The sequence below is a fragment of the Amphiura filiformis genome, chromosome 13, assembly GCF_039555335.1.
Source record: "Amphiura filiformis chromosome 13, Afil_fr2py, whole genome shotgun sequence".
Classification (NCBI taxonomy): domain Eukaryota; kingdom Metazoa; phylum Echinodermata; class Ophiuroidea; order Amphilepidida; family Amphiuridae; genus Amphiura; species Amphiura filiformis.
The window spans coordinates 43,522,752-43,549,342 of NC_092640.1; the positions used below are offsets into that span (position 1 = coordinate 43,522,752).

At 38.4% G+C, this 26,591-nt stretch overlaps 1 protein-coding gene across 1 annotated transcript in view; it reads left to right on the plus strand.

Moving 5' to 3' along the window:
* Positions 1 to 25,759, plus strand: part of LOC140167688 (uncharacterized) — a 72,720-nt gene extending 46,961 nt beyond the window's left edge. Inside the window, exons 29-42 of the mRNA XM_072190986.1 lie at positions 117 to 585; positions 2,894 to 3,046; positions 6,988 to 8,572; positions 11,970 to 12,134; positions 13,261 to 13,521; positions 13,903 to 14,131; positions 14,938 to 15,057; positions 15,739 to 16,163; positions 16,786 to 16,877; positions 20,093 to 20,197; positions 20,820 to 20,895; positions 22,903 to 24,343; positions 24,567 to 24,935; positions 25,472 to 25,759. Of these exons, the coding sequence (XP_072047087.1) occupies positions 117 to 585; positions 2,894 to 3,046; positions 6,988 to 8,572; positions 11,970 to 12,134; positions 13,261 to 13,521; positions 13,903 to 14,131; positions 14,938 to 15,057; positions 15,739 to 16,163; positions 16,786 to 16,877; positions 20,093 to 20,197; positions 20,820 to 20,895; positions 22,903 to 24,343; positions 24,567 to 24,935; positions 25,472 to 25,708 (5,727 nt within the window). The 3' untranslated portion in view covers positions 25,709 to 25,759. The remainder of the gene's footprint in view (positions 1 to 116; positions 586 to 2,893; positions 3,047 to 6,987; positions 8,573 to 11,969; positions 12,135 to 13,260; positions 13,522 to 13,902; positions 14,132 to 14,937; positions 15,058 to 15,738; positions 16,164 to 16,785; positions 16,878 to 20,092; positions 20,198 to 20,819; positions 20,896 to 22,902; positions 24,344 to 24,566; positions 24,936 to 25,471) is intronic.
* The last annotated feature ends 832 nt before the right edge of the window (positions 25,760 to 26,591 follow it).

Sequence of the window (26,591 nt, forward strand, 5' to 3'; positions counted from 1 at the left end):
CTGAAAAAAAGCAGAATCATACCAACGATCTGGTCTGTCGGTTACGCAATGTTCACACAGCCATGCAAAATATAGTTGATACAGCAGCCGATCATGACTTCATGAAACAACATAAGTCACTTGATGCTCTTGTCAAAGAAGTCATCATTTACAGTGAAGTCAACGGTGAATACAAGCGTCAATTCAGTCTTGGCTCCTTAGCTGATGGTCCTGATGGCAAAATAACTGAGCCACTTGATGTAGCTGTAACATCAGAAGGTAAATTCCTTGTTACCCATAGAGAGCGTATTGTAAAGATATTCTTACCATCAGGTAGATACGAGAAGACTGGTGTTGGTAATATAATCACCACCACCCCAGATGACATGATAGTGATAGGTAACTATGCATCACATGTCATCACTGTGCATCAGTCTGATGGTGAGTTGATTAGGGAACATAAAGTAAACTATAAAGACATACAAGACATAGCCAGCAATGGGAAGCAGATCGCAATCACAACAGGCAGCACAGGCAATTCAATTCATGTAATAGACTTTGTAACAGGTCAAGTGATATGGATTGTGGACATGACAGCACCAGTTGGTATTTGTTTTGAACCAATGACAAAGACCTTCTTGCAGGTTCAAAGAAGCTTAGACAATCCATAATAGAGCAGTACAGCAGCACAACTGGACGTCTGATATCGCGTTTTGCAAGTGGTCTGTATGACCCATTGGCAGTGACTGTTACTCATGACAGGAAACTAGTAGTAGCTGATTTCAAGACTATCAAAGTGTACAGCATATGTTTAGAATAAGCACTGTAAGGGAAAGTTTGTAGATATAAACATACTCTCATAAGAAAACTGAATTTCAACTACTGTTTTTATTAGCACCCTGGTGCTTAGAGCGGATGACCAGATTGGTTTTAAAGGACATGGATTTTGTTCAAACTTATGTTCAATGTCAAATAACGTGCCTTTTATACATCAATATAGAACATTTTCATTGTTAATGTGATTAATTAGCAACCTATTATGTGGTTTTGAATTTTACGCTTGCATTGTATTGTGGGATTGAGCCCTGACCAATTTTGGTACCAGTGCAAACCAGTTTCATGTGTGCTGTAATAGCTGTATGTGCTGTTGTAAACAAGTGAACTACATGTATGTGGTGTTAAACTTGAGTTTACCATTTCATTTGAGAAAAAATAGTGATTCTATATACATCAATATAAAAATAATATCGGCATTACAAATTACTAAATCATTGTGGGATGGTTTGGCAGTTTTGAACTCTGACCTATTGGGGAAATTGCTTTACTTATCATTCATTATTGTTGCATTATCAAATAACTAATTTGTGAGATAACCATGTTTTTTTTTCAGTTTTTTTTGTTCTAGTAAAACATTTAAACAATATTTTGTATGCTCAAAAAACAATTTTCCCGATAGGTTCGAGTTCAACATGTCCCAAAACTGCAAAAACTGTCCCACAATGCATTGCAAATTTTAATTCCGATTTAGCTTATAGATCACTTACATGTTATAGATGCATGCATGTAGCAGGATCGAATAGTGCCAAATCATAAAGCAGTAAAATTTTACTAACTTGTAGTAAGCTTGTAGAATTTTCTGGGGAATTTCCCTGCATGCTAATTTTATAGAAGTAAAATTTGTTGGACCCACTGTCACCCACAATGCAATGTGTGGGAGAAAACATTGATAGTGTGGTTACCACAAAAGCTTGATCTTTCATATAATACCGAAATTTCATCAGTGATAAGGTAAGTCAGGGGTGGGGGGGGGGAGCTGTCAATCAGTCAGTCATGTTTACTTTGTGTGGGGAGGGCACTTGTTAAAGCAATGAAATGAAAGTCAAATTGTCAATTAACACACAGAAAGATTAAAATACAGTAGCTTTTATCTGAAGTGACAATCTCTCAAGTAAACCTATGCCTGAAAGTTTACATGGTTATTTAATTTAGACTTGATTTTGTTGGAATTTAGTTGTACAGGTAAAGAAGGTTTTATTTCAAACTCTAATTCTAATGGTGACCCGCAAGTCAAATTGCTAGAATTGTACATTAAACACACCTAAACAGACACAATGCAATTTGCAGGCAGCAGCTTAATCAGCGCCAATATTGCAACATTGAAAACAAACATCCAATCCAACCCATCCCCAGTAGGCAATGAGGATAAAGTGCCTTGCCCAAGGACACAACACGTTGACACGAGCGGGGCTCGAACTCGCAACCTATGGATTATGAGTCGGGCGCCTTATCCACTCGGCCACACATGCTCCCTGCATGGAAAAGACAAATAAATGCTAAAATATGCTATTTTACGTGAATATTTTGGCACCATATGCAAAGGGAATCTTTGTGATAGTGAAAACTAATGTTTATCATTTTGAGAACAAAATTTTAAAATCTTAATTTGTCAGAAATCTCACAGTATTGCTTGGACATTCACAAACAGGTTCCTTGGCAATCTTATTTCAATATAGCTGTAATGCTGTAAAACAATTTAATAAAGTGTTTAAAATTTTTGTAAATAATTATTGATTTTTGGATCATAGAAAAATAAATTGCGCTTGCAGTGTAATCAGTAACATTTTCCAGTGTATTACATTATTAACTCAACCCAGAAAGTATCGAAACGATTATAGATGGTCAGATATTTCGGGAACTGAAATATATAGCAAAAACTTATTTAATCATGTATATAAAGCGCAGCTTTCTCCTACGCATTTTGATACCTAGCTCTTTTGTTGCTCTACAATACCATTTGGTTGAGCTTTGGGCACTTGAGTGGCTTCAAGTCGGATTTTGAAAGTTGCACTTAGCTCCTATTCAAGCCAAATGCGTTGTAATGTGACCAATAAATGACAATTGATGCATGTTGCAGCCCTAACCAGAGAGTTCTTGGAAACAGAGGTGGTGGATACTCCCGAGTGGCGTGCAAAGAGCCCTGACCTTAGTCCACTAGAACACTTGTGGGACATTCTTAAGAGGAAAGCCAATGAGGCAATCAAGCCTGACACCACCTTAGAAGGAAATGGTGAGACATTGACCAAGGAAAGATAAGACATCTTGTTCAGAGCATGTGATGACGAATCCAGTCAGTGATAGACAGTGATGGTGGGCACACCAATTCAGTATTGATATGTCAGCAGAAAGTGTTCATGTGATAAGTCAGTGATAAGTAAAGGGTAGCAAGTATTGAAGTTGGAAGTCGAAGGAGTAAAATAAAGTAAAGTGCATGGTTAAGTAAACAGAGCACATCGGTGTCCTTTGTCTTGATGGGGTGTGTGTGGGGGTGTGTGTACACGACGAACGCATTTGGCTTGAATAGGAGCTAAGTGCAACTTTCAAAATCCGACTTGAACTCGTAGAGCAACAACAGAGGTATCAAAATGCGCAGGAGAAAGCTGCGCTTTATATACATTAAATAAGTTTTTGCTATATATTTCAGTTCCTGGTATATCTGACCATCTATAATTGTTTCGATACTTTCTGGGTTGAGTTTATTAATAACAATTAACATGTAATTAATTACATGAAACACCTTTTTTGTCTCATCTGAACTATGTTTAGAAAGAGACGTAGTAACCACTTTTTTTGTCTGTGTGTCTGTCTGGAGCTGTAACTGGGAATTTGTAAGACCAATGGTAATGGTACAAAGTGTTCTATGGTGTTCCAATGTGTTTTGGAGTGTTCCAAAGTGTACTGGGTGTTTCAAAGTGATCAGAAGTGTTCCTGGTGTTTCCGAAGTGCTTCCGTGTTATTTGGACATTCTGGGGTGCTCCAAAGAGTTCCGGGCTGCTCCAAAGTTTTCCAAAGTGCTATGGGGCATTTCAAAGTATTCCAGGGTGTTCTGAAGTGTGTCAGGGTGTTCTGGAGTGTTTTCATGTGTTCCATGGTGTTCTGAAGTGCTCCATGGTATTCATAAGTGTTCCATGCTATTATAGAGTGTTCCAATGTGTTCCCAATTGTTTTCGGGTGTTCCCAAGTGTTCTGTGGTGTTTGGAAGTGCTCTTAGGCTGTTCTGAGGTGTACCAAAGTGTCCTGAGGTGACCAGAAGTATTCTGGGTATTAGTGTTCCCTGGTGTTTCCAGGCATTCTGGGGTGTTCCAAAGTGCTCTGGGCATTTAAAGGATGTATTCCAAAGTATTCCAAAGTATTCTGGGGTGTTCCAAAGTGTTCTGGGTGTACCAAAGGGTTTCAGGTCTTCTATAGTGTACTGGAGTGTTCCGAGTGTTCTGGGTTGTTCTGAAGTAGTTTGGGGTGTTCCAAAGTTGTCCAGGGTATTCCAATCAAGTTGTATTGGGGTGGGTATTTACATATCGTCAATTCAATTGTTACGAGTCGTACTTGACTCAAGGCCAAAATCACCTTTTACCCGAACTCACACGAATGCACAACACAAATACACTGTTTGATTAAGCTAACAAAATCTAAGTCTTTAATTGAAAGCACGTTAACTATGATTGGTATAATATATGACAACAAATGCACATACACAATAATCAAATATAATCACTCTTTATCTATTTAGTACTTAGCCAGCATTCTTCTTCTTGGTGATCATAAAGTTCTTGCAATGTTCTGGACGACTGATGTAATATATCCTTATTCGCTTGTGCTGCGAAAATCAGCGAAGTCCAGCGAAATCCTCACACAAAAATGGTGTTGCTTTCTCCAAACCGTTATCTCCTCTAAACTTATCTCCTTGCGCTGCTTACTCCAAACTTGGTGCTATTTCCACCTTTCACACAATATCTTCAGGAACCAGGACTACGATGCAGTTGTCCCCACTTATTTTGACAGTTGTGTTGCTCCTTTAACCAGACTTCAGCAAATCGGCAGAAGAATATATTTTCCTTTCTTGGAAGAAGTACGTTCTTTGACGTATTCTAGATCTTTTCTGACAACACCGGCAGGTAGTAGTGCATTGACTACTTAAATTAATTCTGGTTAGCAATTTCCTTTCTTTGAAGGAATTGGACTGTAAGCATATTAGCTAGCTAGCCCAGATCAACACTATAAACTGTGTCAATAATTGTGTTTACATTTTCTTATATATCAAGCAATGGGAAATCCCAAGTATTAATAGCCAAATGTGATCTTGGGAATTCCCAAGTCTTAATTATAACATTAACCTTTCTCATTTCATCACTTCCTTAGGGGAATTCCATTACATCATTTTCACTTTACAACCTCAGGGGGTTTCCAAATATTCCAAATTAGATATGATTCAACTTGTTTTGCTCAATTTGAATGGGGAATTCCCCCAAAATGTCATCACTCATGTAAATTTGTAAACAAAGATAAATCATCAAATTAAATTACTCGGGGCACATCACACAATTCAATAACATCATTAGTAACACCAGGGAGGCATTTGCAGGAACTTATCCTTGAGAATGTCCTTCTCCACGCTATCCACAAAACTTTCTGTTACCCAAGGTTAATGCTAAGACAGGTGGTCATGAAAGCAGGCGAGATCTTGGGAAACAGAAGTTTGATGACATAAATGAAAGTGGCTGACCACTCCCCCTCCCTGTAATTGAAGTGTGAAATATTGAAAATTCCAACTTCAAAATAGCAACTTTGACTAGTTTTTACAAACATAATCAGACTTTTTGACCCCTCCTTATCATCAGACTTTTGGTTTTTTGTTCCCATACTAATCTTACAGCCTTGGTGAAATGATCAAGCACTTTGGAGGAAAAACATGACATTTGGCAAAATTGTAGCATTTGATATGCTGAATATGGGGCCAAGTAAAATTTGCAATAGAAGGGTTTGTTTTGTTGAAAATAAAATGAATGTGTTTTTTTTTTGCAATATTTTGGGGTCAAAATGGACAAAAATCACAGGAATATGACAGTGCAGTGCATATAGCAAATATGAAGTTTTACTTTTGTAGGTATTGCCATTTTACTGTCTACGAATATATTGACATTTTTGAATAAAATTGGGAAATAATCACACAAAAATGCATTTTTCACCCCAAATAAACTCAACTAAGTATAGATTGAAAAATTTCACTTGGCCCTATACCCAGAATAATTATTCTTTCGAGGATTCTTCTGCATCAAATTCTACAAAATTCTTGAGTAAAAAAAAATGTTTGATTTTTAAAAACAGATAAAATTATCTAGGACCCATTTTGAATTTTGATCAATCTTTTTATGATTTTTTTGAAAATTGAGCATTTTACAACCTTAAACCAACATTTTAGCATTTTCACCCCCCCCAAAAAAAAAATCCTGGAGAACGAGAAACCACTGACAATATTTGACTGTATAGTTTGAAGACAATCCATATCCTAAACAATTAAAACAAAAAGAGTGAACTTTCTGAGTGACATTTGTTTATTTACAAAACATTTCCTTTGTAGACATTTTCTTAGAACTATTCCATTTCAGTTTTCAGTTTTTATTTTAAAATCAATGTATTTTTGCATTTATTTCACCATAAGAATAATTGTGAAATTAAACTTTTAACTTTCACGCACCATAGCACACTACGCAACAACAACTAGTGGTATTGTTCCCTTATACCTGTATGCGCTATATCTGAAAGAACATTATAGAAAGGTCAAAAGTTAGCACTTGCCAGAGTTGTATTTTACTGCGATAGGTGTGGCACTTTTGTTGCAATTATTGGTTTTAAAGGGAACTTGATGATTATTATCAGCTATGATAGACTAATCTGAGTATACAGATCAACATGAAATCATCCTCAATATGCGAACTACTGCAATGTGTGTGTTCTGACTGGCTTATTAAGGATATTACTTACCAGGAAGTATTGTGTTCATGTATACTGTGTCGTACACATAATATTGGATGCCTCGGAATAAGTTACACCATTATCAATTTTAGCCTACAATAATCAGATTATTAATTTAGTACACAATCACATTGACTAATAGTGACTTGTTAAAGTGTAAAACATTTGATTGACAGCTGTGAATTGTTACTATGGCAACAGCATCAGAGGATCCAGATGTTTCCATCAAGGTGATGGAAGAAGATTTGTCTTGTTACATCTGTTATAATCTTCTAAGAGAACCTAAGGAACTAGACTGTCCTCACGTTTTCTGTCTTCAATGCCTTCAGAAATGGGTCAAAAAAGGAAGAACAGTTGAATGTCCAGAATGTCGCCATATCACAATTGTACCACAAGGTGGGCTGGTCAACCTAAAGACTAATCTTCGCTTAAAATCCATGGCTGAAAAATATGCTGAACGTGTTGAAAAGCAAAAAGGTGTGCCAATATGCCCCAATCATGAGGGAGAGAAGCAGCATTTCTTCTGTGTCACCTGTGGTGTCACGGTATGCCACAACTGTCTTGTGCTGGAACATGAGAGACCACAACATGAAATAAAAGAGCTGAAAGTCATTACTAAAATGCGCAAAACAGAAGTGAAAGCCAAAATGGATAATATTAAGCAAAAAATGAAGAAAATAGAAGGTGATGAGAAGAAATTGAATGAGATAGAAAGAAGATTACAAGCAGCCAGAGACCAAGCAGAGAAGGATGTGAAGAAACGACATCAAGAAGTCATATCTGAAGCAGAAGCTAAATTAAAGGACACAATTGCATCCATCCAAGCAACATATCAGCAACGTATGGACACACTGAAAAAAAAGCAGAATCATGCCAATGATATGGTCTGTCGGTTACGCAATGTTTACACAGCCACAGAAAATGTAGTTGATACCGCAGCTGATCACGTCTTCATGAAACAACACAAGTCGCTTGTTGATCAAATGAACAAACTGTGTATAAGCCAACATGAAATGCCCTCTTCAGACTTGGTTAATCTTCAGTTTAACCCAGGATCTGGTACAGTGAGTTCATCTTGGTTTGGGGAGGTAGTAGAAGATAGAAAGTGTGAATTGAAACTGGTTCATGAATTTGGTGCTTTTCAGAAAGCCCAGGGAGTCGCTGTAACCCAAACAGGTTTACTTGCTGTCATTGATTCTCATGTCAAGGAAGTTATCATTTATCACAAAGTCAGTGGCGAATACAAGCGTCAATTCAGTCTTGGCTCCTCAGCTGATGGTCCTGATGGCAAAGTAACTGGGCCATTCAGTGTAGCTGTAACATCAGAAGGTAAATTCTTTGTTACCCACAGTGGGCGTATTGTAAAGATATTCTTACCATCAGGTAGATATGAGAAGACATTGACTGGTGTTGGTGATATAATCACCACCACCCTTGATGACATGATAGTGATTGGCAGCACTACAAAAGGTGTCATCACTGTGCATCAGTCAGATGGTGTGTTGATTAGGACACATCAAGTAGACTGTACATGTAAAGCCATAGCCAGCAATGGGAAGCAGATAGCATTCACAACAGGCAGAAATGGCAATTCAATTCATGTGATAGACTTTGTAACAGGTCAAGTGATATGGACAGTGGACATGATATTACCACACGGTATTTGTTATGAACCAAAGACAAACACCTTATTTGTGGCAGGAGGTTCAGAGACGCGGGGACACCATGTAATATATCAATACTGCAGCACAACTGGACATCTGATATCGCGTCTTGCAAGTAGTCTGTACAACCCAATGGCAATGACTGTTACTCATGACAATAAACTAGTAGTAGCTGAAATGAAGACTATTAAAGTCTACAGCATATGTGTAGAATAAACACAGTTATAAGTGAAAGTTTGTAGATATAAAAATACTATCATAAGAAACTTGAGTTTTAACTACCGTTTTTAACCTATATATAGCACCCAGGCGCTTAGAGGGGGTGATCAGATTGGTTTTTAATATATAGATTTTGTTCAAACTGATGTACAATGTCAAATATTGTCCCTTTTATGCATCCATGTAGAACATTGTCAGCGTAAATGTGATTAATTAGCAACCTATTTTGTGGTTTTGAATTTTACGCTTGCGTTGCATTGTGGGATTGACCCCTGACCAACTTTGGTACTGGTACAAACCGGTTTCATGTGTGCTGTGATGCACTGTTGTAATCAAGTGAACTATGCAGTATTGAACTTGATTTTGCTGTTTCTTTTCTTTTCTTTTCTGTATCAATGTATAGTTCACTTAGGGAGTGGTCATTATGGGGGAATGGGAGTTTTAGGGTGAAAACAAAATTTTTTGTGAGCAAAATATTTGCCAGAAAAGAGTGGGGAATGTGACATTTTAAATGGAGAAATTGCATAAAATAAGGGGGAATGTGAAATCCCTCATTTCCCCTGGTGTGTATAGTAATCATTCTCTTATATGTTATAGGCTAAAGGGTTTATTAATGGAGGGGTACTATTAGGTCGTATACAGTGACCATTTTTTATCACAGAACACTTACAGCAACATTGTAAGTTTTGCTTTAATGGACACTCAAAACATCTTAATAAAGTGTACATAATAAATTTTATGTAAATAATTGTTGATGTTGGGTCATTAAACAGCTTTCAGTGTAATCAACATTTTCCAGTGTATTTAGTAACATGAAATAAATGACATGAAACACTTTTTTGTCTCGCCTGAACTGTGTTCAGAAAGAGACTTATTAACCACTTTTCTGTCTTGTCTGTCCATGTGTGTCTGGCCGACGCTGTAAGTGCTGATCTGTAAGACCTATGGGAACGCTACTTGGTGGAGGAAGGATATCCAGGTGTGCTCTGTGTCTGTATCTTTTTGGGTGAAAAATATGCAAATTCAAGTACCGTATTCGTTCCAATAAGCGCCCATGCCCCAATAAGCGCCCACCCAGGGTAATTTCAATTTGCTAAGGGTACCATTAATGTTGAAGTGACGGATAGACATCGATACAGTGAAATAGCTGGGGGATTAGAAGTCCTGTGTAAACATGCAATATATTTTCTGCATCAGAAAAGCTACTAGAACGTCTCAGGACCCTTTTGTAACATACGTAAATTTGTCTCTAATAAACGCCTGTTAGGAAAAAATTTGAGAAAACCATGTAAAAAATAAGTGCTCACCCATAATGAATTTGTTAAGTGCCGTGGGCACTTATTGGAATGAATATGGTACCTAATTTATGCAAAAATCTTCACAAATTGATAGTGAAGTTCGTTAACAAGGTATCTCAAGATCCGTCCAGGAGTATTGGTCACGAAACTTAGTTGAAGTTTTCCAGCGAAAATTACGCACATTTAGTAGTTAGTTTGAATAATTAATTTTTGGCTAAAATATAGTCTGAAATTGATTTTTTTTGTGTGTGTTTCGCACGCAAATGTCCTAGTAGAATTGGAACAAAATCTTTTTGTCTCCCTCTAAATTTTAATTCATGAGATCACTGTCGATCTTATACGTAACCCAAAACTTGGCCACTTGAGTGTACAGGCCTTCCTCTCAGGGAGTTTAAGGGCCTCCAAATTTTGTCCGGGCCCAGTACCCCTAGAAAGGTAAATCTGGTCCTGACGGTACTTTACTTGCATGTAGTACCGTGACTGATGCTGAGTATAGTCCCACCCCGCTTTTGGGTGAACATTTTTCAAAATTGGGGGTGGGACTATACTCAATTTCAAAAAAAAAAATTTTTTTTTTTTTTTTAAGTTTTTATTTTTTCGGTTTTGTAGTGTCCCTGGACCTAGACCTAAATGCTAGGATCATTCATGGTTGATCTAAAAAAAAAAAATTTCAAGATGTTTTGTATTTTTAATATGAAAATTGATAATTTGTATTCATGTTATACTCTATTTATGATTTCAAAATGCATTGAATTTGAATTTTTTTTTTTTAATTTCAGAAATTTTTCGAAAATTTGGGGGTGGGACTTTACTCGAAGGTGGGACTATACTCGCGTCAGTACGGTATTATTAGTAAACAGTAATAACAATAAAACCAAGTGAACATAAGCAAAGCAAATGCACAGTCATCTAGAAAGACCCAAAATTTAAACAAATGCCAAAAACAAAGAGCTTGTAAGCTCCGCCACCAAAACCATAAAAAAACATATTTCCCAAAAAGTAATTTTAAAACAACGTTGTCTAAATGTTATTGTAAAACATTTTCTGTCAAAAAATTATGATCAATATTTTCTGAAACTTTTGAGAACATTGTAAATAGATGTTGAGAAAATGTTTTGTAAAAGAATGTTTGAATTTGGATAAATATGAAAGTGCCAAAAAGCCTTCCCCTATAATTCAATGGGGTTTTGTGATGACAAAAATTGCATGAGTATAATGCCCTTTTTGGGGGGAAATAAAACTTGGCAGGCAAGTTTTCTCAATACATCGTCATCCTGTATCGTTTGAAACAATTCTGTGGAGGCACACCATAGCCAAGTTAGCTCTTTTAAAAGGGCATTTCGTGATCCACAGCCTCATCCCCCCACTTTTCTCAAAAAAAGTTGGGTTTTTTATACCACTGGAAACCTCTGGCTACATAATGTTTATGTACAAAATATTTCTTGCAGATTAATTCGTTTAGCAAAGATATCGTGAAATTTGAATTTCGTTCTGGTGCACCAGAACGAAATTACAACGCATTGTCTATGGAGCAGTGTAATACACATAATCATGCATAACTCATGAACATAAAATCTGAATAAACTGAAATTTTGGGAATAGGTTTTTTTCATGGATATCTAATGAAAAATTACATAAATAGAGGATGCTAGGATCACGAAATCCTCCTTTAAGTGACATTCTTAATATTTTACATACACATAAGTACTCTGGATAATTATTTGCATCATTCATGCTGTTATACAAAATGCTGTTCAGGGTGTGTTACTGTGGTGTTAAAGAAGGTGTTCTATGCCAGCTGGAAGTCTTTATTTGTTATACTAACCAGGCTGAGACTTCGGATCAAGACTACCTTGTTTTAATTTGGCCACAGACCCTAGAAAACAGGCCTACCTTGATCATTGCTGAAAAGCAGTCGGTTGCTTTTAATTGCCCTGGCAATCCCTAATCATCAATATTATATCAATTTAATAAACTTTTTGTGTATTCTTTCATTTCATAGGTCAACCATTCTCTCTGCTGCCCCTCATCTGAAGAAATTAGATGAGGATGTATTGCCTAGCAACCATGGAGGTAAAGGACCAGTGCCAAGTCAAATTGAAGCTATGTGTCTATCTCAAATGCAAGCACAAGATGACTTACAAAATATGCAACAAGCAGAAATTGAGTAAGTCAATGTCAATGACCTCACAACTTGTAAAGACAGTAAGAGGCAAGATACTTTCTTCTGCCAAAGAATGTGCCATGCAGGTAACCAACCTTTGGTAAAAGACAGTAACACTGTTTTAATCACTTTGTATGTTACAATGTTTTTTTTGCAAAAGTGAGTAAATTGTTAGTAATGTAACTACTAACTAGAAGATATATTCTGATACCATAGCTGTCCTTTATTCCAAGTATAATAAGCGACTTCAGAGGGTGTTAGAAAGGGTGGCTACCAGATTCTAAAACTGCTCTCAATTTCCTAATTTACTAGCTGTATTCTCTTGGTCGGGGTTGTTCCATCTATTGCACTTACCCATTTCTCACGTCTATCAAAGAGGACACCCTCGCGAAATCCCTATTACATTGGTTTGTACAGTCAATTTTCTCAGCCTAGAAAATACCAATTTGCCTTTTCTTTTGTAATTATTGGAAGTTGATTAATCCCTCATAAAAATATTTGAAATTGTTTCATCAAGAGGTATTTATTTTATGGCATGTTTTGTAATTTCATACCATTGAGTGCAATGGTAAGTGTCCCCTTTGTTTCATAGGGTGCAAGATGGAACAGCCGAATACTGGCAAAAATAACCATTGTGATAAGGCAATCTATCGCGAGTGGCATCATGCCGACCGATGGGATATTGAAAGACTCTCAATTTCTTATGATATGTGTCACCCTCCAAGAAAAACTTCCCAAGTTTCTCAATACTTTGGTACTTGTAGGTACCAGTATGGGATGATTTTGAATAATTCTTTGCAAAATTATGATACGGCAATGAAAAAATCCTGTTCTATGGGCGGATGGACCTTTGAAGTAGAGTCTGTCGGGTGGGCTTTTTTTTGGAAAATGATATTAAAAATCACCAAAATCTGTAAATATTTTAAAACACTTTTGCAATGTTTTCTAAATTTGGGTCGGCATTCATTTGTATAGGAAATTTTTCCCCAATTTCTTTAAAAATCTGGGTCAGTCGGGCCTGCAGAACAGGTTTTTGTTTTGTTTTTTCGCCTTAATACAAAAAACAAACCACCATGACTAATATGTCTTATATATTATTTCTAAACTTCTCATTTCTAATCTTTTTCAGGAATCTCCTTGAAACACACCCAAATGACATCCTCCGACTAGCCCAACTGAGAACCAAACATATGGATGAGATGTACAAACAAGCAGAGGAACATAGATACATGCATGAATATGGAGATATGACTATCATTGCAAGGCAACCTAACAAGACACGGTCAAAGGGTACTGTGGGGTCAAAGGACATCAAGGAAAAGATTCCAGCAGAAAACTATGATAAAAGAATAAATACTGCTGATGGAAGGAATGCAAGCAATATAAACAGGTAAGAATACTTTAAAAAAAAATTTATTTGTCCAGGTTTGACAATCTTGGATAACCCAAGAAAGCCTCTTGTAAAGTTTATTTCCATTAGACCCTTCCTCGGGTCCGTGGATAACGACTGGTAATGTAGACTCTACCATTATTAATCAACACAAAACATGGACCCTGAGAATTCCGTTCAACTTCCCATAAGTTTGTTGGAAGTTCTCTGATCTGGGTCAGGCAAGTCTCTGTGCTCTCACTGCCTTGCTGTTTATGTTAGCAAGATACTATCAAACTATGTAAATGCTCATTCAATTTTGAAATGTTTACATTATAAATAAGAAAATATGTAAAAATCAATGAATAACTTTAATTTGGTTATTATTTTCTTCATACATAGCGATAGAATCAACCAGGCTGCAACACAAATCCAGGCTTACTGGCGTGGTTACACCGTACGCCGTGACATAGCTCAACATACAACATACTGGCTAGCAGCAGGTGTCATCCAATCAGCATGGAGGGGATACGTGACCAGGAGAGATATGGTACAGAATGTGAGTGGAGAGAGTGATGATACACCCAGAGTAGGGGGTCGACTGGAGATGGTTGCTGCTACCAAAATTCAGGTCAGTTAATATGTAGGGCCAGTATATCAAGCCTTACAGATTTTTAAAATGACCATTTTCAATATCTGTCATTTTAAATCTAGTTCCCGACCGGGCTGATGTGTCAAATTTTGTGGTTGCCTGACATCAAATTTTGGTTTTGCCCTGCTGCCAGGTAGGGGATTTTGCAAGGCATGGCCACTACAGTCAGTCTACTCTGAAGTACAAAGTACCGAGGCGGACGCACACATTGTGCCGACTTTGAAGGCACACATACCTGCAGCAGAGACGCAGCACTGTGCTCTGTTTACGCGCTGTATACGCGCGTTGTCACTTTGTACTTCAGATTGGACAAACTGTATATAGTCCCAACAATTGTTTGTTCACTTTCTGCTTCAGTATGTTTATCAATTTCAAAGAAAAGGGGAGTACCTTATTTGACTTAATTAGCACCCTGATAAGTGTCAGCTATGGAAATCTTCAAGTGACAACTGTCTAAGTGCCCATTTTTCAATGCACCTGTAGTACAACTAAATTCTATCAAATGTTCCAATAAAATTACCATATAAACCTTCTGGCTTAGGATCATGATAATTATGACTTCAGGTACACTGTATTTTTCATGTTGATGTGTGTAAATTCTCAATTTTGACTTTGTTTCATCGTTTTAATAATCCCATGTACTTTTGGGTTGAATATGGTATGTTAAACAATCACTTTCTGTTCATGTGATTGAGTAAAATTTTAATTTGTAGGCTTAAAGCCTTAGTCGCCAATTAGTAAACATGTATGTATCCTAATCGTGTATTACTTCTATTGCATTGCAGGCTTTATGGAGAGGTCATTCAGTGCGGAAGCGATTAAAACTGGCAAAGCAGACCATCAAGTTTGATGAGGAGGAGGACATGTTTGGAGAAATTGATTTAACATCATTTGAATTCAATGAGGTATATATAGCATATTTAATTGGTCTGTTTTATAGAGGTTCTGCCTATGACCCATTGTACCTTAAATACAGCGTACTACTAAAGATCTTTCAACATAAAAAGATGCATGGTATCAGAAAACAATATCCACATTTCTGTTATTGCCTCACATTGTACACACAGTCAGTCTACTCTGAAGTACAAAGTACAGACGCGGACGCACACATTGTGCCGACTTTGAAGGCACGCATACCTGCAGCAGAGACCCAGCACTGCGTACTGTTAACGCGCTGTATACTCGTGCGTTCTCACTTTGTACTTCAAAGTGGACTAACTGTAGTAGAACATATCAAATTTAATGGACTTTATCATGGTACTAGCACGCCTGTTTGATTCCTTTGTTCCGAGTCGATCGATAAATGAAAGAAGAAAACCAGGTAAAGAAATTTTTGTTAGATAGAAATTAGCTAGGCCTAAAAAGTTGTTGCCTCAAAGCTCTTCTTCTGCTGTTGAAAGTCTGAGGCGGTATGCATTTGTTTTTACCATTGAACATTGTAGGCATTCCATCACATCTAAATGCTAATATTCGATGGCAGTTTCATACAGAGACTTTATTATATGAAAAGTTTATTACTAGATTCTGAGCAAACAGTGTTTTCTATTCAATATTTTATTTTATTTTATTTTCACCATTTATTACAGGAGAGTATAGAACAAGGCTGGTTACCAGCAGCTACCCCAGTCCTCCCCTCCTCTCATCCAATCCTCCCTCCAGCAGCCCCTCACCACCCTCACAAACCATCCCCACCCACCGGGGAAAGACCCCTCAGCAGACAACCTAGACAAGCATGGAGGAATGCCGATTCACCATTATTAGATCCTCATAATAAGAACATCCTTGGTAAGCCCCCATTACCACCAACGTCTTCATATCAGGATTCAAGACAGAGTGTAGGACGATTGAATTTGAGTCCTTCCCCTACTGGATACAATGAGGGCGCTTTTGACGATAGGTCGCAGCAGGGGACACCTTTTGGTAAACCACCGATTCCGCCGTCTCCAAGTACAGTGCTGGATACACCAAGGAGTAATAGGAGTAACAAGACGGACAAGCTGTCAGAAGAGTGGTATGTTGGTTTTGTATTATTTCAATACTTCCCCTGATTAAAGTAAAAAAATGCAATAACACATTTTAATCTTTACCCAGAGCAGACAGCATACATAAATATTGAGAGAATAGAGAGAGAGAAAGACAGAGAAAAAAAGAAGTTTCATAAGTGAACTTAAATTGGTGTGAATTGGGATATTTTATTACTCTATCACTTCAACAGTTTTTAAACTGTTTAGAAGTGTACAGGAACTATTTAAAAATCTTTTGCAGCATGTCAACATTTCTGAAAGAAAAAAAAAAAATTTTTCTGGAATTTCCAAAATAAGGGTTGTTCTTTTGTGTAGTGTAGAGTGGAAACTTTTATCCAGATTAGATTAGAGCTGGTCAGTGAAGATGCTAAAATTACATTATCAATTCAATTTCAGTGCTGTTCACTTCATTCATTCATTCATTCAATTTATTCACACATGATTTCACATATATATAGATAACAATATTTCCAAAATCATATATATATATATATAATATATATATTAAAACCATGTGCGTAATCATGCCACATCAAAGTGAAGCTGTCAGTTGGTAGCAGTTGTCAAGATACATAGTATGTCATTAAATTTACATTATTAAATTCACAGGGGTTTCAAAGATTCTACTACTGCTGAGCTGATGATGAGACGAGCTAAGAAACTAAACAAAGGCAGTGCGAACAGAAAGAAGAAAATGCTTGGTAAGTGATGCATAATTTTGGAATTTTTGAATAAAATGAAAGATAGAAATAGAATGAAGAGAGAGTATAGGGAGAGAGAAACAGGTAATTTGTAACAGCAGAAATTTACGAAGGGGAGCGTTTCTTTCCTCCTTTTCTACATTTAATATTATTACCCAGTCAGTTTCTCTGTATATATTGTTTACTATAAGTATTTAAAAGCCACATCTTCACTGATCCCTCTACTGTTGCTTCTCGGGTTGTATTGTAATGTGGGCGTGAACCGGGGCCACATGATAGCACGGTTTCATGGCTCTTACCAGCGCCTGAGCAAAGATCTTGGTAATTGGGGTCGCCATCCATCATAGGGCTGGATAGCTCAAATGGTGGAGCACTGGTACCCCATTCGAATCCAAATGGAATAATGAAATCGACACATATACAGTTGTACACTGGGTGTCAGAGAAGAACAGCAGTCCCTTGGTCAGATTAACACGAGCACCCTGTTAATGAGTGAAATACGCCGAGCTTTGTGTTCACTTCAAGGTCGTCGACCAACGATTTGACGTACAATCGGCCAATCAGATTATCGGTCTGTTGCTATGATTGTCAGACAATTGATTCAGCCAATCAGAAACCCAATTTTGTGTTTATGCTGTTCTTCTCTGACAAAAACTATAGATGAGAATGAGACAGACAGACAGATACAAACAAAGAGGGAGAGAGACAGACAGAGCTAGAGATAAAAAAAAAGCAAAGTGAGAGATGGAGGGGGGGAGGGAATGAGAGAGAAATTGACAGACACAGCAGGATGTTCCAGTTACAGGTTGAGAAAGGTATAAAAATAAATGGACTGAGAGCCTATGTTTTGGCCTGTGCTTTCTTTGACACTCCAATTGCTCTATATGAGAATAGCATAGGCGTAGATCCGGAGGGGGGGGGGGGATGGGGGGATTTATCCCCAATATTTTGCCAGGGTGGATGGTTCATACAATCATCCCCCCAATGTTGACACCTGTATGTGGGTTTCTGACCAAATTAATCTCATATTTGGCCATTTTAGCCCCCAAAGCCCAATTTTTTTAGCTTCAAAATGGCAAAATTTTTCACGCCCTCTGTGCGCATTTGTACCATCACTGTATTCCAAGAAATTTTTTTCCAACTCCATCCCCCCCAATGTCAAAAAGAAATCTATGCCACTGGAGAATAGATATACATTGTTATAGGGTGCCTTCTTAGATTTGTGCCTAAAGGGTAAGCAAGTTCCCGCCTAGTTTCATATGAAGCCTTTGGAAGTATTTGTGCCTAAAGGGTAAGCAAGTTCTCACCTGGTTTCATATGAAGCCTTGGGAAGTATTTGTGCCTAAAGGGTAAGCAAGTTCTCGCCTGGTTTCATATGAAGCCTTGGGAAGTATTTGTGCCTAAAGGGTAAGCAAGTTCTCGCCTGGTTTCATATGAAGCCTTGGGAAGTATTTGTGCCTAAAGGGTAAGCAAGTTCTCGCCTGGTTTCATATGAAACCTTGGGAAGTATTTGTGCCTAAAGGGTAAGCAAGTTCTCACCTGGTTTCATATGAAGCCTTGGGAAGTATTTGTGCCTAAAGGGTAAGCAAGTTCTCGCCTGGTTTCATATGAAGCCTTGGGAAGTATTTGTGCCTAAAGGGTAAGCAAGTTCTCGCCTGGTTTCATATGAAGCCTTGGGAAGTATTTGTGCCTAAAGGGTAAGCAAGTTCTCGCCTGGTTTCATATGAAGCCTTGGGAAGTATTTGTGCCTAAAGGGTAAGCAAGTTCCGCCTGGTTTCATATGAAGCCTTGGGAAGCATTTGTGCCTAAAGGGTAAGCAAGTTCTCGCCTGGTTTCATATGAAGCCTTGGGAAGCATTTGTGCCTAAAGGGTAAGCAAGTTCTCGCCTGGTTTCATATGAAGCCTTGGGAAGTATTTGTGCCTAAAGGGTAAGCAAGTTCTCGCCTGGTTTCATATGAAGCCTTGGGAAGTATTTGTGCCTAAAGGGTAAGCAAGTTCTCACCTGGTTTCATATGAAGCCTTGGGAAGTATTTGTGCCTAAAGGGTAAGCAAGTTCTCGCCTGGTTTCATATGAAGCCTTGGGAAGTATTTGTGCCTAAAGGGTAAGCAAGTTCTCGCCTGGTTTCATATGAAGCCTTGGGAAGTATTTGTGCCTAAAGGGTAAGCAAGTTCTCGCCTGGTTTCATATGAAGCCTTGGGAAGTATTTGTGCCTAAAGGGTAAGCAAGTTCTCGCCTGGTTTCATATGAAGCCTTGGGAAGTATTTGTGCCTAAAGGGTAAGCAAGTTCTCGCCTGGTTTCATATGAAGCCTTGGGAAGTATTTGTGCCTAAAGGGTAAGCAAGTTCTCGCCTGGTTTCATATGAAGCCTTGGGAAGCATTTGTGCCTAAAGGGTAAGCAAGTTCTCGCCTGGTTTCATATGAAGCCTTGGGAAGTATTTGTGCCTAAAGGGTAAGCAAGTTCTCGCCTGGTTTCATATGAAGCCTTGGGAAGTATTTGTGCCTAAAGGGTAAGCAAGTTCTCGCCTGGTTTCATATGAAGCCTTGGGAAGTATTTGTGCCTAAAGGGTAAGCAAGTTCTCGCCTGGTTTCATATGAAGCCTTGGGAAGTATTTGTGCCTAAAGGGTAAGCAAGTTCTCGCCTGGTTTCATATGAAGCCTTGGGAAGTATTTGTGCCTAAAGGGTAAGCAAGTTCTCGCCTGGTTTCATATGAAGCCTTGGGAAGTATTTGTGCCTAAAGGGTAAGCAAGTTCTCGCCTGGTTTCATATGAAGCCTTGGGAAGTATTTGTGCCTAAAGGGTAAGCAAGTTCTCGCCTGGTTTCATATGAAGCCTTGGGAAGTATTTGTGCCTAAAGGGTAAGCAAGTTCTCCGGTTTCATATGAAGCCTTGGGAAGTATTTGTGCCTAAAGGGTAAGCAAGTTCTCGCCTGGTTTCATATGAAGCCTTGGGAAGTATTTGTGCCTAAAGGGTAAGCAAGTTCTCGCCTGGTTTCATATGAAGCCTTGGGAAGTATTTGTGCCTAAAGGGTAAGCAAGTTCTCGCCTGGTTTCATATGAAGCCTTGGGAAGTATTTGTGCCTAAAGGGTAAGCAAGTTCTCGCCTGGTTTCATATGAAGCCTTGGGAAGTATTTGAACAGAACCAGAACCAGAAGTGTCTTTTTATTGATATTATCAACAGTGAAATGTTAATATTACTTAGTCTCATATTTTTCAGATCCAATACAGCGATATCAGAAGATGGTGAAAACACAAGATACCAGCACATCTAGGGTGGCACAAGTACCAAAGAAAGGAGTGCAAAGGAAAGAATACTTTAAAGGTAATTCATGATTTTTTTTCCATACACAGTGCAGTTTCCTCAGCAGGATGAATTTCAGATCTTGTAAAAAATATGTGTAGAATGTATACACACATACTCAACCCACTCACAGTCTAAGCTTGTATCATCACATTTCAAGGGACACCAAACTTGAAAGGGTTATGTCCATGGAATAACTGTGTGTGCTAAAACACATCCTCTGAAGTACAGCTCAGGGGTATGTGTGTGGTAACATTTGTCCAAATTCACCAGGGTAAAAACTATCTTGATCAAAACATATAGTGCAAGATAAGACGACACCAGAAGGGTATCGTTATTGGTTTGCAATGGGAAGTCAATGTTTGCCAATCTGGATATATTGATTCGCCCAGCACTCTGATTTTCCCGAAACATCACATGATCAATGACGTCACAATGAGTGGCGCTGTTTATTACGACTTGCCTTATTTGGATAACGATTTACCATATTTGGATACATCAGATAATCTATGTTTGTTGAAATTCCCTACACAGTTTTGTATGTGCTCATTTGATGTACGATCTAAGTCAGACACGCGCCACTTGGCACTTATACAATACCAAATCTACTTTATTTATGGATCTGTTTTTATCCACTTTACAGCCCGTGAAGAAGAAATAGAACATGCATACCAAGAGAAGAAAGAAGAAGACCATGAAAAGAAAAGCAGAACTTTTGAGTAAGTGAAGACTTTCTTTTGGAAAACGATATATAGTAAAGTCTTAGTAATAGCAAACTTTCTTTCCTGAAGGCACCATGTCAGCTTCTGTGATTTTATGTGATTCCTTTTCTCCGATGAAGGCACCAGGTGATCAACCCTGCTTTTACACGCTACTAACCAATCAAGGGGCATGGCAAGTTTGATTGACAGTGACGTCAGATGCAAACTAGTCTGTAATTCTGTCTTTGATACCCAATTACACTTGATAATTTATCATCTGCCAAGAGCATACATTTTGCCTGTCCCAGGTGCCAACTCACAGTCAAGTCAAGTCAAGTAATACTTTATTAGATCCACAAGGGAAATTTCACTCATGAGTGCTCATACAAAGTAAATATACATACAAAAATACACATAAATTTAACACATTTCCATGATATGGGTTGGTACCCTGGGTTTCACGTCCGTTTACTACGGGCGATCATCAGCGCACAACACCAGAGTAATCAGGAATGAAAAACAGGAAACCACGCCCAAAAAAATGTGCAATTGTAGGGTCAAAGGGTCATGTCCACTCCGTGGGAATTGCCTCGTCAGTTCCATAATATACAAAGCTACAGTGTCATCAGATGACACAGAAAATGTATATGTAGGCCTATCTGGTGGCCCATTTAAAATACGTTACCATAATCATACGAAATCATTCCGGCACGAAAAATACTCAACTGAAACAGAACTTTCCAAGTTTGTATGGAAATTAAAGAAAGAGGAAAGGGACTTTGAAATTGATGGGATATAGTAAAAAGTCAAATACATCGATCGTCAATCGGGTTATGCAACCTTTGCTTAGAGGAGAAAATCGAAATCATCAATAATCAAAACACTTTAAATAAGAAATCTGAACTTATATCGACTTGTCGTCATAGGAGAAAGGTAACAAGCCGTGTAAAAAAGAAATAATCAGTTGGCTGATGATCGCCCGTAGTAAACGGACGTGAAACCCAGGGTACCAACCCATATCATGGAAATGTGTTAAATTTATGTATTTTTGCTCTACCTAGGTATTGAGCACTCTTTCAGCTGTGCATTTAGCTACTATATTATACAAAAATACACACATATTAATTACATTGAAACAGCCTAATTAAGGATAAAGATCAATCCATTACATGTTAAGAATAGTGCCCCGTTTATGAAGTCTGATAGCCTGCGGAACGAAGGAGGAGAGATATCGGTTAGTCACGGCATAGGTCAGATCTGGGAATCACCTGACATAAGGAAATTGTGGAGTGGATGACCAGAGTCATCCATCATCACACCAGTCAGCTTCTTGCACTCAACAGACCAGCATAGAATGCTTTAAAGTTACTGCCGCGACAGACCTATGATCCTGTCAGTTTCATTCACTACCGTAAAAATTCAATAAGAAAAGAAATTAAAAGAAAGAAATGACTATTTGTCTTATCCAAGCAACTCGTTAATAGGCACATATGCTTATTATCGAATTTTTACGGTATTCTATCAGTTTTTTACCAATCCTCATTTGCAACATTCCCTCCCCAACATACACATGTAATAAACAATATCTCCAGACACTTTCAATAATGGATATGTAAAACCAGTCCAAAATGATGGAGAGACCGGTGGCTTGGTACTGGTGTCAAGATTGATTAACCCGCTGAGCACTACCTGCTGATCTAACTTTGCCTCTGATTGGTCAATTACATGATATCTTCACTTTAATCACCAATCAGAATGGAGCTTTGCAAATAATCCACCCCAATTTTTTTTGTGTGGTGAAATTATTCTTTCAATGTTGCTGATTGGGCCAATTGATAATGAAAACTTCTTTTTGGCCAATTGGCAGGTAGTTCTCATGGGGTTAATGCACTGGGTTCACAGGGACCTTTATTTCTTTGGCAATTACTGGAGTAGTGTGGATGTTGACAGCTCTGAAAAGTTTAATCATTCTGTTCGCTCTCATCAATAATCTAATTTTTTTTCCATACAACTTTTCATACACAGATGGGTGCACAACCAGGTTGGTGATTTGGAAGTGTCTGATTCCCGCATCAATCCTCATGGTTTGACAGGAAGGCAGAGCAATAGTGAACCTAATTTGCCTCATATGAGTCCAGATGTAATACTAGGAGGAAGGGTGCAACTCATGGTAAGTGTTTACTGTATCCCTATGGCCTGTATAAGGCAGAGTAATAGTGAACCTAATTTGCCTCATATGAGTCCAGATGTAATACTAGGAGGAAGGGTGCAACTCATGGTAAGTGGTTACTGTATCCCTATGGCCTGTATAAGGCAGAGTAATAGTGAACCTAATTTGCCTCATATGAGTCCAGATGTAATACTAGGAGGCAGGGTGCAACTCATGGTAAGTGTTTACTGTATCCCTATGGCCTGTATAAGGCAGAGTAATAGTGAACCTAATTTGCCTCATATGAGTCCAGATGTAATCCTAGGAGGAAGGGTGCAACTCATGGTAAGTGTTTACTGTATCCCTATGGCCTGTATAAGGCAGAGCAATAGTGAACCTAATTTGCCTCATATGAGTCCAGATGTAATACTAGGAGGAAGGGTGCAACTCATGGTAAGTGGTTACTGTATCCCTATGGCCTGTATAAGGCAGAGTAATAGTGAACCTAATTTGCCTCATATGAGTCCAGATGTAATACTAGGAGGCAGGGTGCAACTCATGGTAAGTGTTTACTGTATCCCTATGGCCTGTATAAGGCAGAGTAATAGTGAACCTAATTTGCCTCATATGAGTCCAGATGTAATACTAGGAGGAAGGGTGCAACTCATGGTAGGTGTTTACTGTATCCCTATGGCCTGTATAAGGCAGAGTAATAGTGAACCTAATTTGCCTCATATGAGTCCAGATGTAATACTAGGAGGAAGGGTGCAACTCATGGTAAGTGGTTACTGTATCCCTATGGCCTGTATAAGGCAGAGTAATAGTGAGCCTAATTTGCCTCATATGAGTCCAGATGTAATACTAGGAGGAAGGGTGCAACTCATGGTAAGTGTTTACTGTATCCCTATGGCCTGTATAAGGCAGAGCAATAGTGAGCCTAATTTGCCTCATATGAGTCCAGATGTAATACTAGGAGGAAGGGTGCAACTCATGGTAAGTGTTTACTGTATCCCTATGGCCTGTATAAGGCAGAGTAATAGTGAGCCTAATTTGCCTCATATGAGTCCAGATGTAATCCTAGGAGGAAGGGCGCAACTCATGGTAAGTGTTTACTGTATCCCTATGGCCTGTATAAGGCAGAGTAATAGTGAACCTAATTTGCCTCATATGAGTCCAGATGTAATACTAGGAGGAAGGGTGCAACTCATGGTAAGTGGTTACTGTATCCCTATGGCCTGTATAAGGCAGAGTAATAGTGAGCCTAATTTGCCTCATATGAGTCCAGATGTAATCCTAGGAGGAAGGGTGCAACTCATGGTAAGTGTTTACTGTATCCCTATGGCCCGTATAAGGCAGAGTAATAGTGAACCTAATTTGCCTCATATGAGTCCAGATGTAGTGGTTACTGTATCCCTATGGCCTGTATAAGGCAGAGTAATAGTGAACCTAATTTGCCTCATATGAGTCCAGATGTAATACTAGGAGGAAGGGTGCAACTCATGGTAAGTGTTTACTGTATCCTATGGCCTGTATAAGGCAGAGTAATAGTGAACCTAATTTGCCTCATATGAGGGTGCAACTCATGGTAAGTGTTTACTGTATCCCTATGGCCTGTATAAGGCAGAGTAATAGTGAGCCTAATTTGCCTCATATGAGTCCAGATGTAATCCTAGGAGGAAGGGTGCAACTCATGGTAAGTGTTTACTGTATCCCTATGGCCTGTATAAGGCAGAGTAATAGTGAGCCTAATTTGCCTCATATGAGTCCAGATGTAATCCTAGGAGGAAGGGTGCAACTCATGGTAAGTGTTTACTGTATCCCTATGGCCTGTATAAGGCAGAGCAATAGTGAGCCTAATTTGCCTCATATGAGTCCAGATGTTATACTAGGAGGAAGGGTGCAACTCATGGTAGGTCTTTAATTGAAATATTATTTGAAAGAAAATAATGAGATGTGGACCAAATACCCATAACCCTTTTCTTTACCGGACAAATGTTTTGTTTTATGTGATTGTTTCTTTGACTGTTTGTTTTTAGCTCCACAAATAAATGGCAAAGCAAATTTCATACTTTTATCCTGATAATTAACTGTTGTTGGCTTACATTTATTGTGTATTTTTCTCAAATCTTAATTCATTCAACCCCATGGACACTATATATTATCTTTGTTACAGATCCCCTGATTGGTTAATTACATTATATACTCATCTGAGTAACCAATCAAAAGAGAGCTTTTAGATCTCTTTATAGCAATTTTTTGCTTAACCCCCTTGCTATTCTTACCACATCTCTGATTGGCTGAATACATGATATAACCCTCTTTATAGCCAATCAAAATAGTTCTTAGAGGCTGGAACCTATAAGATATATATGTTTTACAAAGAGAATCAAGGGTCTTATAATTCATGATTTCACTCATTATTGTACTTCTGTTTTTTCATTCCAGGCTAGTCCAACCATGGAACTGCAATCGGTTGACGGTGCTAGCAGTGTTGCCAGTTTAACCATCAGAAATAGGAGTAATTCCTACTCGAGTCCTGATGTGCAATTACCCCCAATCAAGACAAACTCAGCCCCTACTAGTCACTATAAGGAAAGAGCCGCTGCCAAGCAGGCAACTGTTACAAATGTTCACGTAGCGTGGGGCAGAACACCTAGATCTGGCGCCAACTCATATAGGTGATGTATGATGGTAATGGCAGTGTTGCCAGATTAACCATCAGAAATAGTCCTGATATGCAATTGTCCACAATCAAGACAATCTCAGAGAGCTGCAGTTAAGTAGTGGACTGTTACAAAATGTTCATATAGACGAATCCAACGAGCCAAATGATGGTCAGAATTCAGTCGGCCATTACTGGGTCCCGCCTGCACAAAACTGTTGTTGTTACTGCCCAATTCGGTGGATTAAATCCGCTTAAAAATCGATGTTGAATTGTATTGTGTTGTAAACTTTCATCATTCTTTTGTCTATGTGTAACACGGGTGATGGAATGCAGTTTAATATCCCGCCAAGGCTACATTATTTCACATTTTAGGTGGAATAGACCTAAGGGGGGACCCAGTTATGGCTGCCATTGAGGTGTAGGAATGCGTGAAATTGGATTCATCTATACTGTAAGGTAGAACATCTAGGCCCGGTGGTAACTCATACATGTGATGTATTGATGGGGTGGTACCAGTGTTGCCAGTTTAACCATCAGTAATGTGAGTAATTCCTGATGTGCAGTTACCCCTAATCAAGACAAACTCAGAGAGCTGCAAACAAGTAGTGGGCTTTTACAAAATGTTCACATAAAGTGAGTTAGAACACCTAGTTCTAGTGGTAATTCCTAGGTGATCATATAGAGGTAAAAAATGGGATTTGAGACAATCAACATGCTTCTGACAGTCTTATCACCTGTAACAGATCGAAGGAGGGAGTCAGGTGGCATACACTACAGGGTCAGAAATTTGCAACCAAGTGCGAGAATACTTTTGGATTCTCCCAGTGGAATTTTAAATCCATGGATTCTCGCCATATAATTTTGTATGATAAATTGAAATATTTACAAGAAACCATTTAA